Source organism: Dipteris shenzhenensis, chromosome 5, assembly GCF_047967505.1.
Source record: "Dipteris shenzhenensis isolate YYH24624 ecotype China chromosome 5, Dip_SZ_1.0, whole genome shotgun sequence".
NCBI classification, from domain to species: domain Eukaryota; kingdom Viridiplantae; phylum Streptophyta; class Polypodiopsida; order Gleicheniales; family Dipteridaceae; genus Dipteris; species Dipteris shenzhenensis.
In genome coordinates, this window is record NC_141600.1 from 54,242,160 (window position 1) to 54,261,601 (window position 19,442).

The 19,442-nt window shown below is 44.7% G+C and overlaps 1 protein-coding gene across 3 annotated transcripts in view; it reads right to left on the reverse strand.

Annotated features, from left to right (window-relative positions):
* Positions 1-7,932, reverse strand: part of LOC147902205 (uncharacterized) — a 162,216-nt gene extending 154,284 nt beyond the window's left edge. The window contains exon 1 of one of the 3 annotated variants that reach the window (XM_087375270.1): positions 7,184-7,932. In XM_087375270.1, coding sequence (XP_087231396.1) covers positions 7,184-7,582 — 399 coding nt within the window. In that variant the 5' untranslated portion in view covers positions 7,583-7,932. The remainder of the gene's footprint in view (positions 1-7,183) is intronic. The other 2 variants (XM_087375268.1, XM_087375269.1) reach the window with 2 other exon arrangements.
* Between the last annotated feature and the right edge of the window lie 11,510 nt (positions 7,933-19,442).

A 19,442-nucleotide genomic window follows, 5' to 3' on the forward strand; every position in this document is an offset into this window, starting at 1 on the left:
ATTAGGCCTGCTAGGAGTCATGTAGGCATGGTCCCACGACCTTTCCTTGTCACTGGATACACCAAAGTCCAACCCCATGACAACAAAATATTCAAACATATTGTTTGAACCTAATGTGGTAGAACAAGGAGGGGGCATTGAATAAAACAAGCAAATGCATACTGTGTGACCTCAGCTTGCTTCATGCTGAAAAGGGTCAGCTGTCCATGGTATTGTTGTAGTTCGAAGTCAGCATAAACATGCCCATCCCCCAAAAGCTATCAGCCATGTGCAACCCAAAGTGCATGTGGTGACCCATAGTCTTGAGTGTGCATGCCATATTGACTGCATCTGAGCACTATTGAGCAACTCATCTCTGCCATAATCTACTAACCAAGCTCCAGTCAAGCACTCTAATGAGTAGCCCTTCTTTCTTGAAGGTGAGGCATGAAATTGCATATGTAGATGTGCTGCAACCAAAACTGTAACAGAAGTGCCATTCCCTCGTTGCATGCTTCTGACCCTTTTCCCAAACAACACCAGCAGGTTGCATGTAATATTGAGCATTAAGTTTGGACTGACAAGGCCTAGCCATACATTCTCGTGCAATCATTCTGTTCCAAGTGGCTCCTTCAAGCTCAGTTAGTTCTTTTGCAAAGCAACCTCTGCTTAAGCTCTCCATATAAGGGACAATTCCCAAGATTGATATCATTCCATAAAAAGAATCGCATCAAAAATTTCAGATCCATAGCCACCATGCTCATATCTGGAAGTATACCACCATCATATATATCCCGACCTTGCAAGTTGTTTCGTGCTTGCAATGCACTAGCCTGTGAGGCATAGTGTAGTTCAGCTTGCAGACCACCTAAAATCCGATGCATAACAATCTTCTGAATAAGCCCAAAGGGAGAAAATACTCGATGCAACACATCCCATGTAATGGGGTACAACAGATTGTGGATGGTAATCAAGAGGATTCCATTAGGTTGTGAATCTCCCACGCATTAAAGCTGCCCCAAGTTTTATGCATGCTGGCCAAAGCCCTACATAAGCTTCCCAAAACTAGAGGCATGTTGCCCCTTGTTCCATCCATAGGCATGTGGCTGTCCCATACTATATAACAAAGCTTTGTTGCTGTCCCATTGGGCGAAATGCTTGGTCCGTGTGGAAGCTATCAACCTGCATGCTCGGCTTGCTGCAGTGTATGTCAATCCCACCTAGCTCAAGCCCACTGCATCGACTAGCCAGATTTCAGAAGAAGACTTCAGCACCCCGATCTCAGAAGAAAGATCAATGAAGACGCTTCGAAACGCGCCTGAATAAACCAAAATAGGGCTGTGGAAAGCCCCAAAAAGAGGCCAGAAAAACTGAGTTTTTTTTTTTTTTTTTTGGGGGGGGGGGGGGGGGGGGTCCCTAAGTCACCTAGGACACTTAGGACTCCTAACCTAAAGACTGGTAAGATAGTTAGGACCACTAACCTAACCCTCTAACTAAACCCCAGTTACCTAACCGACCCAACTAACTAAACCTAACGGACTAAGCCTAACCCAACCGGCCAACCTAACCCTAAAGTAACTTCTAACCTAGGAAAAATCTTGAAGGCTAAGGTCTTGCAGGCGACGGGCGCCAGAATTGGGTGGAGGCAACGGCGGCACCATTTCGACGACGAAGTTGATTGCAAGGGCCTCGATGGCTGAGGCGGTGGCTAAGGTGAAATGTGAAGCGGCACGTCTAACGGACGATGAGCTGAGTATTGCAACGGGGCGACGACGAGCGGCGTGTTGGCAATGGACGACGAGCGGGATGGGACAGGCGAAGACAAGCGGCATGTTGGCAACGGACTACAAGCGACATATTGGCAACGTTGACTACCGACGAACTGACGACAAGCTGACAGGCGGCAAACATACTGACGTGTTGAAGGCCTGCGAGCGGCGATACCTTGAGCTGACATGCGGCCAACAGATGACGGCATTGAAGGCCTGAACAACGAGCAACAGCGGGCTGAAGGCCTGGGCTGATCAATACCCTTGGAAACCAAGCCTTGCTATAGTCGCTTATGCCCCAAAGCCAATGAGCGATCAGCTCTGTCTGACTGTGCAAGATTCGGGATTCTCATCAACGTTGTGTTTAGTAGTTTGAAGGCTAAGATCGTCGACTGCTTGTTTGCACGTATGATACCAAGGAAAATGCTTTGATGAAGCGCCAAAGATGGCAGGGAGGGGGGAAAAGAGGAGAAGGGAGAGGGAAAGGGAGAGAGAGAGAGATGAAGGGGAAGAAGGAGAGGAAGGGGGTAGAGGGAGGGGAAGAGAGAGGAAGAGAGAGAGCGAGAGAGATTGGGAGAGAGAGTAGGCAGCACGTAGGAGGAAGGAGGAGGTAGTGGATAGGATTAGATGTCACATCAAAAATCCCCTTGTACATGAGAGGATGGTACTTATATAGTACCTCCTTAGCCCTTTAGACCCCTCTATCTTGCAAACACGCCAAATACTAATTATCCTAACCCCCACTAACTTGACCCACTTTTGGCCTTCATTACATGAGAGAAATAACAAGCACCAAATTCAGGAGATAGACTACAATAGAACAGTCCAAAAATATCTCAAAAGCATATTGCACAAAATCTGAGCCAAATACTGCTCCTACTTCAGTCCTTGCACTCCTCAGGTTGCATGCTTCTCAGTGAGCTTCAGTGACGTCCATAGTACGAGCTCCTCCGACAGCACCCTCCAGCAAACCTGTGTTCTCCTAGTGGCTGTAGGTATGCACCATGTTATGCTCCTGAACGGGTAAGGGCTGCTGCCAGTCTAACTACCTAATGCCGCCCACAATGGGGCCTTTTATAGAGGGCTCCTATAACATGCGGGGACTAGCTGAGCGGAAACATAGATGAACATACAAGGAGAATTCAAGCATGAGAGATACAAGAGATCTACCCAACTCGGTTGCCAAATCGGCATACAAAACTGTGCTGAGACCACTCCCCTAACTACGACATACGGGAGATGGACCTATGTTGCGGAACTAGGACACCCACACCTCCCTCATATGCTGGCTGGAAGCACTACTGGAGGCTGGAAGCTGAGTCCTGAACTGAGCAAGGCTGATCGAGTGAAAAGGGGGGCTGAAGGCCCCTTATATAGGGCTGGGAGCCAGCCAACCTTGCGCCAGTGCAACCAATTGGCTGGTCGGTTTTTGCCGACCAAGCTACTAGCCCTTGCCTATAAAACTAGTCCTTTTTGGGCCATTTCAAGGAATTTCTGAGAAGCTGGGTTTGGATAAGAGATAAGAACCCCACCAGATTTCTGGGATTGGGATTCTTCCACTTGCAAAATGTTTGGTAGCCAGACACGGAGCCGTATGCAGAAGGAGCTGCCGGCCGTCTTCGGGTTGAATGGCAATGATACTGAATCAGGGTTATGATTCATCAACCTGCGAGTTCCCATTATGATCGACAGGCGCCTATGTAGGGGCTGCCTATGCAGGGTGCCCCTCTTACCCGCCATCCACACTCTGTGCTGCCCTTGGGAGCCCCAAAGCTTGCCACATATGATGCAATATGTTGTCTAGGCAACCAGTTGTCACTGCCACCTAGGTGTAGCGGGAGATAGACCCCCATCCTCGCTCTCTCTCCTGCTCAATACTAACTGCAACTGCAAGATGATGCACTCAATACACAAACTGAGCTGTGGATGTGAGTGAGAGAATCAGAGGGAGAGAAGTGGACCTCCGAAGAGGAAATGAATACAACTGAATAATGAATGCCCAAAGGGCTGAATACAACTGTATGAAGAGGCTGAAACCCTCACTGCAAAATTGGAAGACTAGACTACCTAGAGGAGGTGAATCCTCACTAGATCCCTGAAGAGGCTGAGGCTACCCCGCTGGTCTGCTGCAGGGAGGCCTGAAACTAAGGCTGCCTGGAAGCCTAGAGAACTCCACATCTCTCCAAGGGTCTCTACCACGGACTATAAAGATAAACTGTTCCCACGTGCTCCTCTCTGCCGTCGGCATCTCTGCAAAGGACACGCCTCCTTGCTTGTCTTCCATGTGCTCCAGGTTGAAGTCCCCTCCAATGATCCAAGAGTCTACATTTGGAAGATACTCTGTCAAGTGTCTCTAGAAAGCACGGCGTTACTACCTACACACCAAAGCATAGACATTCTCAGTATGCCTATCCTAGAATCCCCAGCAGTGATCCCAATCCACACTACTCTACCCGTGATCAACTCTCCCTGGCCAAAAACATCTGTTGTCGCTGCCTGTGAAGCCAAGATGCAAACTCCCCCCTTCCTGCCTATTGGGGGAGACCACCACCCCTGGGCCTCTTCTTGGCAAAAGATAGTGGCACCAGCAGATGTCTATTGCTGAAAATATATGCTCCTGGATCAAAAGGAAATCCACCGATCTCCCAACCACTACTCGCTGAAGCTTCTAGCGAAGGATCAGGTACTGTGGCTGCTGACGTGCACGGCCATGAGTCTATGCACGTTCCAACTCACTAGTGTCCAGCTCATGGAGAAGAGGCTTGAGGAAACAGAGCTCTCTTGTGCGAAGGAGCCTGCATGGCTACATCTGATTTCTGAGATTTCGAAGGGAGCTTAGATGGAGAGTAGTCCGCATCCATGCGCCACCAAATCAAGGGCATAGCAGGTTCCATGCCAATCTTGAGGGCCCATTGCATCATGAAGGACACCTCAATCCCCAATTTGGCTGCACACTGGTGTAGGGACAAATGCGTGACCTGTGAGTGATGTATCTCCGGTCCAAGGCATATGAAGCCAATGGCATAACCTATGCAGGTCTCTCAGGGGGGAAACCTAGCTGGAATGTGGTCGAGCTGCCGTGGTTGAGCCAATTCTCCACCCCTTGCGGGCCCATCCCCTCCTCCATCATGCTGCAAATCTAATCCTGCACCCTCCGGTCGAAGCAGGGGTCCATCTTTACTTGCAGCAAAGTCGAGCCCCCAAAAGGGACAAGTGCGAGAACCAATCACCCCAATCGAGCCCCCTTTGCGGGGCTGCAATATCATAATCGTCACCTCCAAAGAGAGGGGATATGCATCCGGTACCCCAAGGTAGTTCCAAGGACCTATCCTCCAGAAGTCCTAGCAAGTGTGGGACGTTGTTCCTGAAAGCTGAGATAAGTCTATTGGAGAGACCTGCGATGACAGGGCTATGTCTTGCAAAGGAGAGGGCGACTGAGACTGCACCGAAGAAGCCACAGCCTAAGAAGAGGGGGGGACACTGCAGGACCCTTGCTCGAAGGCTTTCGGTCTAGGGCAGGGGAGGGACGCGAGGATGAAGAAGAGTCTGCTGGCCCTGCTTCAGCGGGGGGGGGGGGGCAGGGGGAGAGGGAGGACTAACAATTAGACGACGGGTAGTGAGGGTGACAGCAGCAGGAGGGCCACACTCAATAGTTAGGATGAACACAGTTAGTGATAGAGTATTCCAAGCCCCTTTGCCCATTACAATCCTAGAAGGGGGCAACTTTCTAGGCCAAAGCTCCACTTGAGCCAGCATTTGTACTTTCTGACAAAGAAGTCATAGACCTTTGACAACTTAAAAGAATTGAAAGCTAACTTTGAGAATGAGATATAGAACAGCTAAAGACGTTCAAAAAACATCTACAGCTACCATCGGATGTGTCGACCATGATGGCATTGATAACAGTCCATGATGCATATACAAGCCCTGCAGACCGAAGGTTTGGTCACTACCAACTTGCATAGTCAAGTAGCCCGCGTAGTTTGGAATGGAAAGCCCGTGGACATAGGGATCTTTGGGCTTGGGAAGCAAAGAGACCCCATGAAAGACCACTTGGGCCCGGAAGCTGGTGAAGAAAGGGACCAGCTGGCTTAGGAAGCCAAGGACCATCACTAAATTGCTCTTTCTCGTGTACAGTGAGACTAAGACCAAGGATGTCATGATCTATGATCTAAATCCTTTCCTTATGAATGGTTTGATAGATGGACACTCGTGAAAAGGTGGCCCCATGATGGGACATTCCCACAAGTCATAACCCATCACAAGAACCACAACACTATGAAAGAGACGTTGGGCTGTACATTGCATACTCTCATAAAGGGTCAAACATGGAGCGTACGCATACCTTTCCAAGGGCCTTTGAGCACTAATGAGATACAAGCACCCACACACACATTTTAGGATTTCTAAATAGTGGTATCAGAGCAAACTTTCACTCTCCACCTTTGAGGGTCCCTAATACCACATGGAAAAGATGGAGAGAAGGATCAATAAAATGTTCAACACCCACCGCCTAAATCTGTCTAACGATGTCCTGATGTTTTCCAGAAGCCTGAGATATACTAAGTCTCAGTTGATCCAATCATCCCCAGAAAGAATCTGGCGTGCTAAAGTACGTTCAAGCCTAAGATATATTATGGCTCGGTCAATCCAATCATCCATCAGAAAGAATCTGATGTGCTAATGGACCTTCAATAACTGCTTTCAGGGACTAGCTACCCCTAGGTTCTTCCAACAGAATTACAAAAATCAAAAGAAGCAAGCCCTTATAGCATTGGGCACACATTGCAAGGTTTCAAGGAACCCAACCCAAAAAATAAAAGCATACAGTCTTCATCTATGCGTCAAGGCCCGAAGCTATCATATGCTTGGAGTACCTGCAATTTAAATATTTTTCAATTTTAGTTTTGATTTTTGGCTTTTTCTGAATAGCCTCTATTTCTCCTTCCCTGCCTCTCTCTCTCTCTCTCTCCCTTTGTCTTCCGAAAATTCCTAATTTCTTAAATCAGTTGAATGTCTGTGTAAGGGAGTATGGGTGTGCGCACCACATACGTATCTGTGCAACAACGAAATGTATGCACTGAAGTCATGCTGCAAACAAAACTCTTTGCTGGTCTGGCGTATACTACAAGATATCCATACTGAACGGAGCATGGATTATTCCACCTACCACTACTATTTCTAATAATCAGCGATGCTTTCGGTTTGTTTTCACGAATGGATAAGTATGTTGTCATAATGATTGCCAACTTACGAGAGGAGTACACCCGACTTAAAGGGGCTCGCAGCTGGAGTTACAAACGTTAACGTTTTCTCGTCCGGTGAGAAGCGGTGCATGGTATAATTATGGAATTGACACAGTAGCGCTATTAACAGTCCGCACGATAAAAGTGTCTACACAGTCGAGCCAATAACATAAGGAAATTAGAGCGAACCAATATGTTGGTGGGTGACACTCCGTGCTCCGCAATAAGGTGGGCAACGCGATGTGTCAGGACCCGAGTCTTGCCTGAGCCTGGCCCTGCAACAACTCGTACGCAAGAGTCTTCTGTTTCTACTGCCCGCAGCTGCTCCTCGTCCAAAGACTCGTGCAGCGAGACATGTCGACGTTGCAGCGGGAGCTGAGAGGTTTGTGACAATGCGGAGGTCACGCTCTGCAAGTGCGATTGGGTCTGCTCGGATATGGGTCTTAGCCATAAACCCAAAACTCTGCGGGAAACCGAAGAGGTAGCAAGAAGCTGCCTGGAGCTGGACGCAGGAGAGAGAAGGCAGCATGTCCAGTGATGGCACAGGGCGTGGCTCGGAGAGAGCGTAGACCAAGGCAGCGGCGCCATGCGCAAGTGCAATCGCGGGCATGAGCCTCATTCAAAAATCTTCGTTGCTACCAATTACGAGCATTGCTGCTGTATCCTCTTTACTGCTTCTGCCAAAGCTGCTCATTTCCGCAGCAACAAATTGCAACAACGTCACAACTTCATGGCCAGCCATCGCTCCTTGAATCCAATGAACCTGGTACCTTCCGGTTCATCCACACCTGTCTCGGCTTGAAGCAAAAACCTCTGCTCGAGCCACAGAAGGCTCTGCCCAAGCCGGATTGCAACTTTGCTTCAGGTACTCATCAGCTTCGACAAGAACTGTCCTGCTAATTGCAGTGGGAGACCTTGTGCTTGCAAATTAAGCTTGAGAGTAAACTGTAATGCAAGGATGACATTGGCAACTATCTATTCAAACATGCAGATTTGCCACCATGAGTTATTCTATTAGACCTATTAGACCAAGCAGCTAAAAGGTGTGCATGTGTATGCTCCTCTCCGAGGTTCAAGGAGCTTAGGATTCTATGGGGCGCTCTTGGCACTTTCACAAGATTCTATGGAGCACTCTTGGCACTTTCAGTTCCAATACAATGCCCCGAAAAAAAACAAGATGAGTATCATTCATATGGCCTGCCCGAGATCGAAAAAGAAGACGAATTGAATGTGCAACATGGAAAAGGGGGCAGAAAGCTGAGAGAGAGAGAGAGAGAGAGAGAGAGAGAGAGAGGGAGAGTGGGAGAAAGAGAGAGAGAGAGAGAGAGAGGATTTGAAGGGAAGAATCCGAAGAAATTAGCAATGAGAGAGATGAAGAAAGAGAGAGAGAGAGGATTTGAAGCGTTGATGTGGCTCCACATGGTACCAGTTCCTCAAAAAAATGAGCTTTCTCAAATGCCATCGGCTTTACTTAGGCCTCCATATATGGCAAGCCAAAAACATGAAGGATGTCTTGTCTTTGTCTTCCTCGGTTATCTGAATCTGGTTATAGCCACTAAACCATCCATAAAGTTATATACACCCTGCCTTGCAACGGCATCCAACATGGTGTCGTAGACTGGCAAGAAAAATGGATTGGCAATTGTGGTCGCATTCAATTTCTTGTAGTCCATGCAGAGCGTAGCTTTTCGTTCTTCTTTGGAATGATCACAATGGGTGATAGCCATGTAACCTTCTCCAGTGGTGGGTATATGAACCTTACCTTCAGCAACTTGTCAATTTCCTATTTCGTTTGTTTAGCAAAGTTGGGGTTCATTCGATACCTTTGCTACACCACTGCTACCGCATCTTTTTTCAGACTAATCAATAGGAAAAGGAGGAACTTTGCCTCTCAATAAAAATGAGTAATGAGATATTCAACATCTAAAACATTGACATATCCATCTAATCAAAATAGAAAAAGAACTAACTAGTTCTCTCAATTAAAATAAGTAATGAGACATTCAATATCTAAACATAAATTAGAAAACTTGAAGGCATGAGAATATCCTATCTTTCCCTTATTCACCATCCTAAATTTTGTAGGCAATGGGGGAGCATCCCTTGATGTGCCAAAATTTAGACGAAATATTGTTGGAAAACCTGCACTTGAGGAAAGCCAAAACTTAAACCCCATATTGTTGGAAAACCTACACTTGAGGAACAAATGTGCAATATCTTTAGGCTCCCTCTAACATCTTTTACAAGTAAAGGTGGCCCTCCCGAATTGCTGAAGCTCCATACCCGATCGAAACTACTTTACGCAAAATCAGCCAAAGCAAACAAGATCACTGCTTAGGGAAATTCTTATCCCAGATTCTTGCAAAGAAGATTGCTTCTCAAGAAGATTCTTATCCCAGATCTTGCAACTTTGATCTTCCAAGAAGCCATCCCTTCTTTCCTATGCCATTTTTTATTTGAAGTCTCACTAATATCTAGCTTATCAAAAAAAGTAAGTACTTGCAAATAACTTTTATGTCCTATCCAGTGGAAGTCCTGCAAAGCATTGATCTAGTTGCCCCCCCATCCAACATAGAGAGTATCTCTCTTAGATATGCATAGAGTGTTGGATAAAAAGAATATCAAATTTGTTGACACTATATTTTTGCCTTAACTCACCTTCTGTGAACCAACATTGTTCTCCCCTGATCCATAAGTTATCCCGCATGCATACTCTTTCTGTTAAGCATGGCTGCATGCTTCAAGTCACCATCCTGCAACTTCCTGTCCTTCCAAATAATAGAAAACCACATGGGATCCTTGGAGGTGAAGGTGCCAGTTTTTTTGGCAAAGCCTTTCCAAATGCAGAAATCTCTAAGTTTTCCCAACCTTTCCACATGGCATTCCATAGACCCGAACTTGAGGTTAAGTATAGTTCACTACAAAAGAGGATGGTAGGTCACGATAGGTCTTCCAAGTCTTATATCTTGTAGGCTTTTTTTGAGCAAAGTATCTTCTGAGTAAAATAGACCAACATGCTTCCACCTTTTGAAAAGCTCAGATGCTTGATTTGCCCATGAAATGAGTTGTAGACCACTCCAAGCTTACAATCCCCAATCACCCTCCGATCTAGGAAGTATGTAGATTTCCCATCTAACTTTAGTTGTCTTCTTACTATCCTCATCCCCTCCCCAAAGGAAAGTCCTGAATAAAGAGGTCAACTTAAGCAACCCTGATTTGGAGGGAGACCAGCAAGACAGAAAGTAAATTACTAAGGGTGCAAGAAGTGATTTAGGACAAAATTACTAAGTGCATACAGGAAGTGTTTTAGAAAAAAATTTTCTCATGGGAAGGGATTGTTGGAGGCCTTGCCATCTCGACAACTCTTTTTTATAATTTCAATCACCATCGCCCACCTAGACTTCATTGAGCAAAGAAACGCAATAGGAATCCCCAACAACTTGAATGGTATTTTTTCCTAGAGAAGTTTACATCCTTGATCCCTTAAAGCTTCAGCCACTAGATCAAAGTGCCATAAACTCCTATTTTACTATGGTTAATCATGTGACCTTGATGCTACAAAGAATGTCTTCAAGCAATCCAAAATGACCCCCATTGATCTCTCATCATTGGCAAAGGAGTTGTTTGTATCATTAGCATTGCAGACATGCCACTTGTCTCCCCCCTAGAATCTTAATGCACTTGATCTCCTCTTTGTCAACCTTGATCTCCTTAGAGCAAAGGGAGTAGAAGTAAGGCCAATGACTTCCACCTTTGCCATAAAGATGGTCAAAAGAGTTTCAACAAAACTTTTAAATGTAGGTCCTACTTCTATATCTTCAAAGATTGTAGTATGAAACTCCATTCTATTCGGTCATTGGCCTTGTCAAAGTCTATCTTCATAAAACATATATCCTGATTTTTTTCCTCAACAAGTTCTAACCCTTCCCACAATGTTGTTATAGCATCAACAATATTCATGCTTCCTTTAATAAAACCCATTTGGTCCTTCCTCGTCCAAACGTGCATTTTGTTATTTAGTCTCAAAGCTAGATCCTTTGTTAATATCTTCTAACTTGTGTTAAGCATTCTAACTGCCCACCTTTAGGAATGAGTTCGATCATCCCCGTGTTAACTTTCATATCTAAGGCCCCATAGAGAAGAGATTCCTTTTAGAAGCTCAACAATCTCGGGCCCATAAAGTCACAAAAGGTCACATATAAAACTTCACTATCTTCTCTTAGAGTTTTTATTGGGGCCATAGTAGAGGCAACTTCCTTCAGTTCTTCCAGATTGATAGGTTGTCTTGAAAATCAGCATTAAAGTTGGAAAATACTTTAGGCTGAACCATACTTCATTTCTTTTCGGCAATTAGTTTTTCAATGTTAATGATCTCTTGTTCCCCTAGGATGATCTTAAAGTGGTTATGAACGTCTCTCTTTATGTCCTTGTCTAAACAGACCTCCCTATCTAGCAAAAACTAATTTTTGATATGCTCTTGAGCTGCCTTCTTCCTCGTGCTTTTAAATATGTCTTCATTTGGTTTGTCTGCCTTTCCTGCCCAACAATCCCTTTGATGAATTCTATTGCTTGCACTTGCATATATCCTCTTTGCTTAGCTTCAACTTAACCTCTCTCAAGGCCCTCTAAGCTTCCTTTGAGTTATCTCCATCAAGCTCTAGCAATTTTCTAGAGCCAATCTCCTTTTTCTCCAAGCCTTTGAAGCTCATTTCTTGGTTCCTTTAAGAAGGAAGTGAGTTGTATTTATAGCTCTTACCCATTTGTTAATTAAAGAAGCTGGACCTACAAAAGCACAATCCCAAATTCTTTTGAGCTTCTGTTGAACGTAAGGCAACTAAAAGAAGAAAGGATTGGCCTTAAACCAAGAGATTCTTGGTTGCCCACCCCCTTGTCCAAACTAATGTTGATAAGCAATGGTATGAGAAAGGGAGGGATCTGTAGGATCTACAGGAATACTTAATAGTATCATCCAGTAGAAACATAATCTATGTGTAATCTAGCTTTTCAGTGATTGGTTCCTATCTGATTGTTACACCACTTGAAACCCGAGTTGTCTGATAAATCTACTAAGCTAATTTGATCCTTGAGATTTAGCAAGGCATTTTTGTAGCCCTTGGCAATGTTTCAAGTGTCGTGGGGATCCTGTAGGGAGTGCTCAACCCCAGGCCTCAACCCCAAGCCATGCTTGATGAGAGCAATGCAAGCACCAACCATCAACGTGTCCGGAGTTGCAATCATGATTCCACAAGGGAGAGAAGGGGGAGGGGATTAAGGAAGGAGAGAACGAGAAGGGAAAGGGGAAGGCAATAATAGGGAAGGAGGGATGAATCACAAGAAGCATGTAAGGAAAACAAGAGCAAACACCATTGAGAATAAGAGAGCCGAACTTGCAATTCCAAATGAGAGCATACAAAGGTCAAAGGCCTTCCCTCTTATACATACCACCTTTCGAAGGGAGGGCTAACCCTATACTCACTCAATTGTCTCTTGCTTTCTACTCGACAATTCTATTGATCACTCTCTTGCTTAATAGACTCCAAGGCACAATCTCTTAACTTTGCTAGTCAAACTAATTGAAACTATTAAAAGAATATACTAAAAAATAACAAAATTGTCCATCTTAATTGATGATGTTAACGCCCCCTTCTTGAAGTTGATCCATCCTTGGATCAAGGCTTTTGAAGTTTTCTAAAAGATTGGGTGGCCTAGATTACTTGATGGAGGTCAAGTAATCTTGCTTTGGATATTATTACTTTAGTCAAGTGTGACTATGGCAAAGTACTCCATAGGAGCGCACTGGATGCGGCGGGGGTCCTAGTGGATACTTTGTGTGGTTAGTTGGGGATGCCTGACTAGCTTGTGTTTTGCCATGCTAGATGGTCGGTATTGTGGGTGAGTCCATGTTAATACTGATGTCGCTAGTGTTATTGGTGTTGTGCTTGATTATTGTGCTTTGAGCGCGGTTATGTTGGGATCGGTTGATTCGGTGATTCGTTCAATTGATTGTTAATAACTAATCTAATTGGCGGCTTGAGTCTTCAATCTTTTATGTATATCTGCACGATACTGAAGAGATTCTCAAGCGTGTCAATCATGACATGTGAGTCCAACGAGCTTGCAGCAGTCGACTTCCACGAAGACTCAATGCTCCACCCCAACAAACGACTGTGCAAGCTCTAGGATGCTCCCATGAAACCAGCCGAACAAGGCGCCAAAGCCACAATCTCCAACTGCTCACGGGCAAACAAAGCCCAGATCTACTACGCCACAGCCTCCCGGTGGCACACGAAGCTCCATCAGCAAAACAACAAGCCTTCATGCCTTCAGCAAGCTCCATACACGACATCCACGAGCACGACGGAAGAGATGCTGCAACGATGGGATCCCTTCCGTCAATGGAATCTCTCAGAGATTTTGTCGGTATCCGCCGTCCAAGTTTATCCCCATTGGCTCTCTAATTGGCACATGGCACATAGCCATGTAGGCTTATGTGCCACGTCACCTATTCGTGCCTTTTGCCAAGTAAGTCCGTCCATGTCACCCTTGACACATCATCAAGACATGTCACCTGCCATGTAGGCATGCCACATCATCTGTCCACATTGGCAACCATGTCACTCGGCCAATCCACATCAGCATTGACGCATTGCCATGTCATTTGCTTCCACATCACCAGACTCTGAGTCATCATGCCATGTAGGCAATGCCATGTCAATATTAGCCACCTTAGCATGCCATGTGGTAGAGTGCCAGCCAAGCACACTTGCCCCTTCATAGGCACACGTGGCACCTTTCATGTGCATCCAGTTACCACCTAGGCATAGTCCTGCCTAGGCACAACCCTCCACAGGCACACTGCATCTGGTTGACCTCTCATGCCACATCACCTCATCTGCTAATTCATTATTTTGACCACTCCCCTTGGACAAAGTTTGGCACATATTTCAAATGGCCATAACTTTTGTTCTAGAGGGAACTTTGCACTCGTCCAAAAAGAAAAGATGATTGCCAGATTGTGCTCTATGCGATGAGCACCTCAAATCTGTAGTTTGACTTTTCCATAGGTTAGCAACATTAAAACCTCATCATCCAAACCACCTCCTGATCCATTGCAGTGAATCTAGCACATAAAAATGAATGAACTAAAATTCATTTGTTACATTTTATGCTTCGACTTGTAGTTTAGTTGTAGACTAGCATAGCCATAGAGGAGATCAACTCCACGAAGCCAAGTAAGCCATTGCCACATTATCTGATTACTTCCCAGAGGGGTGTCAGTCCCTTCGAATCTATCATTGCTATACACATTTACACATCTAACACCAGCTCAGTTTCTTAGCATTTGGCAATTCAACAAATAGTGTGGAACTTGGTAGAGTTATTTTGGAATTTTGCATTCTTCTTGCACGCACATGTGCCACCCATGTACAGTCATATTTATTGACTATTTTCTTGGCATAGGTTCCTACACATATCCATCAACCTTGTACATCCTCTTGGCTACTCTCGACACCCAATTGTCACCATTATGCTACAGGCTTGATCTTTGGCACACACACAGTTGTTCCACAATGACTTGGTTTTGATCGTTCAACATAAGCCCCCAACTACATCTCTAGCATAAGCCCCCAATGGTGGCAACTTTCATGCGGTGTTCTCATGGGTAGACACTCTTGTCGGTACACGGGTAAGCCTCTTGGATATTGCACTCGACTGCCTTCAGCATGGAGTTATTCACATCACTCAATTGATGATATACCAGTCAATGACTTTGGATAAGATCGATGAGTGGAAAGAGAACCTACTTCGACCGTTCATTACCACATGGTATGCACCACTTTATGATGATGACTTGATCATTGGTTTTCAGAGATTAGATGTAGATTTACCATATGTTAGCATGCACATTCGATAGTAAGCCCTCAGTATGAGGCATATTTGACAGTAAGCCCTCATCATGAGGCACATTTGACTATAACCCCTTAGCACGAGGTACATGACTGTAACCCCTCAGCACGAGGTACAATTGATGGTAAGTCATTAGCATGAGGCATTCCTATTGAAATTAGCACAGTTTGATTTTAGTGATGTACAACCATCACACTCATGTATGGATCCAACTCCATATTTTGCCACAGATAATGTAGATACATAGCAGGAGTTCCTATAGCCCCACCAGCAGCATGTATCTACTGCAGATAAGTCCTCAGTATGAGGTACTTACATCTTCTGCAGCCTATGCAGAGCTATATGCCATAGCACATTTAGCTCTGCAGGTGATTCCATTCCAGTATTCATCACTTATGCTTTCACCTCTGACATAGAGCATACCTTGGATACAATTTCCACGGGCAGTTCAAATCAACACATTGATCTTGAGGACATTCTAGCATCGGCTCAGTCATGCTGCAGTGCATCATGCTTGGATCCAGTTATCACCACGACCTCAAATCAATAGATCATTCCTCAGCATGTGGACATTTATGCATCAGTACAGTGGACATCTTCAGGTTCAGCCATAGCGCAACCTGGGGAATCTCTGTGTTTCAGCATGCACTTATGGCTATCCTATACAATCCATACTTGATGTAGATTACTCGTTGGATCCAAGACTTCAGATTAGTCCCTCATCAGGGACAACTTATGCACTTTTAGTGATCTTTCAGGCTTCTAAGCCTTTATACTATCAGCTCCTTTTTTATAAGCCTTTGACAGATGCTACATCCTATCATGCGCAAAGCAGACGACCTTTAGCTCATGATAGTTGAGCATATACATTTGACAAGCCACCATGCCTTGTCGATTTTTTGGGCCTCTTCTTCAGTATAGCAGAGTATCATACCTGCACCTTTGGCTCGAGCTTTTATGCAGCCCTTGGATCACTTTGTCCACATCGACTATGCCGCGTCTTCTTCAACCCTGCATCATTTGATGGAGATTATATATCTACTATAGCATACCTCCACCATTGATATCAATTCTTTTGGGTTGGTGACACCCTTGTATGTCACAACCTATCGGATCACATCTCCACGGCTACACCGATCAACTTCACATCTAGATGCATCTTTTACAGAACAGCTGCAAAGTCCACGATGGCTCATGAAATGTTCAGCTTTGACATGTTTGGCATGCAACCATACACACCATTGTTCACGTAGTCATCTTTTGATAGACCAGTCTTCGATCTAGGCGGGCATCTTATTTTTTGCATTTCCTTCCTCATCCCTTCGATCTATCTTCTTGGCTTTGTTCCCAAAGGTGAAGGATGATCTACAACTTAAGAGGGGGAAATTCAAATATCTGTAAAGAATCATAAGTTGTACTCATTGTACATGCTTCCGCTATGTAGTCACTGTGCCCACACATGCACATACTACTCTGATTCTTCTCAGTTTTCTTTTTCAATTTTGGATGCTATCATATGAATGCACCAAACCAAATCCAAAAAGATATTGTGCATGCAACCTCTACTTACCTAGTGCAATTTAAGAGGGGGTGTTGAGGATGGTGTAAATTGCACCATCTAGATAGGGCATTAGGGGCAAAACCTAACCCTAACCCTAAGGGGTACTCATGTATATATATTCATGTTTATGTTTAATACAACATAGTGTACAGGTAGCTATATTGTATGCACTCCTCTCTCTTTCTCTCTCTCTCTCTCTCTCTCTCTCACACACACACACACACACACACACACGCAGACACACACACACACACACTCACTCCCCACTTTATCAATGCCACCCAACTGGTGTATGATTGGACAACACCAAATGTAGTAGCACTCGACCACCCATGGGAGCACAGAACTGCCACCCCTCCTCTGAAAAATTAAACCTATCAATGTGACTAGCTCTATAGTCAGCACCCCATCTCTTATTACTCCAATTAAAGCTACTCAAACCCTTAAGATCCTGCTGCATCAATTAGACCTTTATCCAAGAATAGCTCCTCCCAAACCTCTAGCTCTTAGCTAGAAAGACCTCCCAAATTCATCAACCTATCCTCACTAGACTGGGTCACATCAAGTCTCCTCCCAAGACCTAATGTTACCAACTATTATCTCTCAACTCACTCCAATGCTCACAACAAACTTGGGACTCATTCAAATCACAAAACATCTCCTTCCTACCTAAATGTTTATGAGTCAACATTGCAACACCCTCTTTCCCTCTAATTGAGGAGTTGAAAAACACATCAAAACCTATTAGACCAAAGAACAACCATAGGCCTTCCTGAGGACCACATTTGATATCCTATTCGAGAACCACATCGGCTTCCCAACGATGCACTATAGCAACATAGCCCTTTTGCTTAGTCTTATAACAACCCCTCACATTTCAAGTCACCAAAGACACTCCCAAATTACCAACCACCCCATGACATCAACAATGGTACGGACCTGTACGGGTACACACATCAAGTGTATGGGTAGCACATAGTACCGGCAAAGGGTTACAGCATGGCACAAGCATGGCGGGGGTTTATGGGCAAGTGTATAGCCTGCAATAGGGTCTTCAAGAGTAGCAGTAGGCAAAGGGCAGCCTAGTAGCAGCCCAAAAGGTCCTGGCTAGGGGCCTTATATATGGCTGGTTGGGCCAACCAACTAGACTGACCAGCAGGTCAGCTGGTTAGGGTTGGGCCAGCCAACCAAGTCGTCCAAAGGGGGTTAGTTGTACTACCTCAATTTCAGAGGCAGTTTCTTATGGTACTACTGCTATCTTTCTTGTAGATGACATTGATGGCTACTTGGTACCAATGAGGAATTTACAAGAAGGCCAAGTGGCTATGTAGCAGGACTTAGGCACCTAGATATACTTGTTGCCTTTGTAGTAGCCCTAAGCATGAAGCAGCCTTTTAGGAATCCACTGGGGGTGTCTTTTTTGCCTTTAACTTCTTGTCGCACATTGTCTTCTTTGAGATTCCTTTGGATTGGTAGCTTGAATCCCCATTGGTGTGGGAAGTAAGGGAGGGAGCAAGGCTACACTTTGACTTGGATCTTCCGAAGATTGAAGAGTGAAGAATACTTTTTGGAATCTAGCAAAGTCCTTTATCTTTTGAGGGAGATGTAGGGGTAGGGGCTGTTTATGTGATCTATATAGTTGCTGATGGTACTTAGGCCTTTTTGAGAGTACATATTTTCCCCTGAGTAATAAAAGCTCATATGTTTTTGAAAAAAAATATGGTTTGCTCCAATTGTATGCTTGTTCCACACCACCCACTATACCATGCATCCACTCCCATCCCCACCTCCTCACTTTCCATTAACATTGCACCTTGGGTCATGGCCTCCCTGAAAGGATATTTCTCAACCAAGCCAAATCTATCTTGGCTAAAGCCACAATGGATAGAAACACTACTACGCAATTGAGGCAGACGTATCCATGTACACTTACCAAAACATTTTGGTGACCACAGTGGGATGCTTAAGGGAGGTTTTTTTATGGATCATGATTGTTGATTAAGTTGGCGATCACTCTTGTTTTTTAAGTTGAAGATAATACATGTTGTTTGGCTTATCTAAGAAGTTTTTGCCAATGGTTGTTATTCCATTGTTTTAGCAATTGTTGTGTATGCTTCTTGTTTGAGTAATTGTTGGTTACATGTTGTTTGAGTGTTTGGGTTGATTTAGTGTTTTGAGTTGATTGAGTTGTATCTAAGTTCATGTTGTTACTTGATTTGTTTAATCCATGGTGAAGAGTTGCTTCATTTGCATTTGTTGGTGTTTGAGTGGTCACAGCCATTCAAGAGGAGAAAAAGATCGATAGAGTTATTTCATTGGATATTCAAGTTAAGGTGTATAGATTTTTATTTCACAAAGTTATTGCAAAGAGCTTGCTATGACTGATGGAGTGGTTTTTAACTCCATGTTCCTTCCTTGGTCTGCTCTCCTTTAATGTTTCGCCACACCCCTTCCCCCACCCAGGGCCTTGTCCTCCCCACTCGAGAGCCTATCCTCCCACCAAGGCAACTTAGGTGAAAGTGGGATTGGGTAATGAAAACATTGCTCCCCCCTTGAGCAAAGGGTGTCCCTCCAAGGAGGAACTCTACCTATCCCCCCCCCCCCTTGAACTCACCTTTGTACCCCCTTCCTCCAAACTCCACTTTTTCCAAACACCATCCCCTTCCCCTCCACTCAAGTTTTCCCAACTGCTCTTCCCTCTTCCCCCCTAGCTTATGCTACTACTCCTACTTCCACCCCTACCATCACCTTGGGCTAGCTAAACGTAGAACTCAACCTCTCCAAATCACGTGCTCTCAACCTAGAAGTAGCAAACAATTGCATTGTATTTGTTAAGTTTAGACTTTTATTGTGAAGGCCTTTTTTTTCCCACGATATTGAAGATATAACAAAAAGCTCAATGTTGACATTAAGAAAACTTATGTTTGTAACATCCTTTCAAAATGAAATTGCTATTTTATAAGTACATAGTTAAATCAA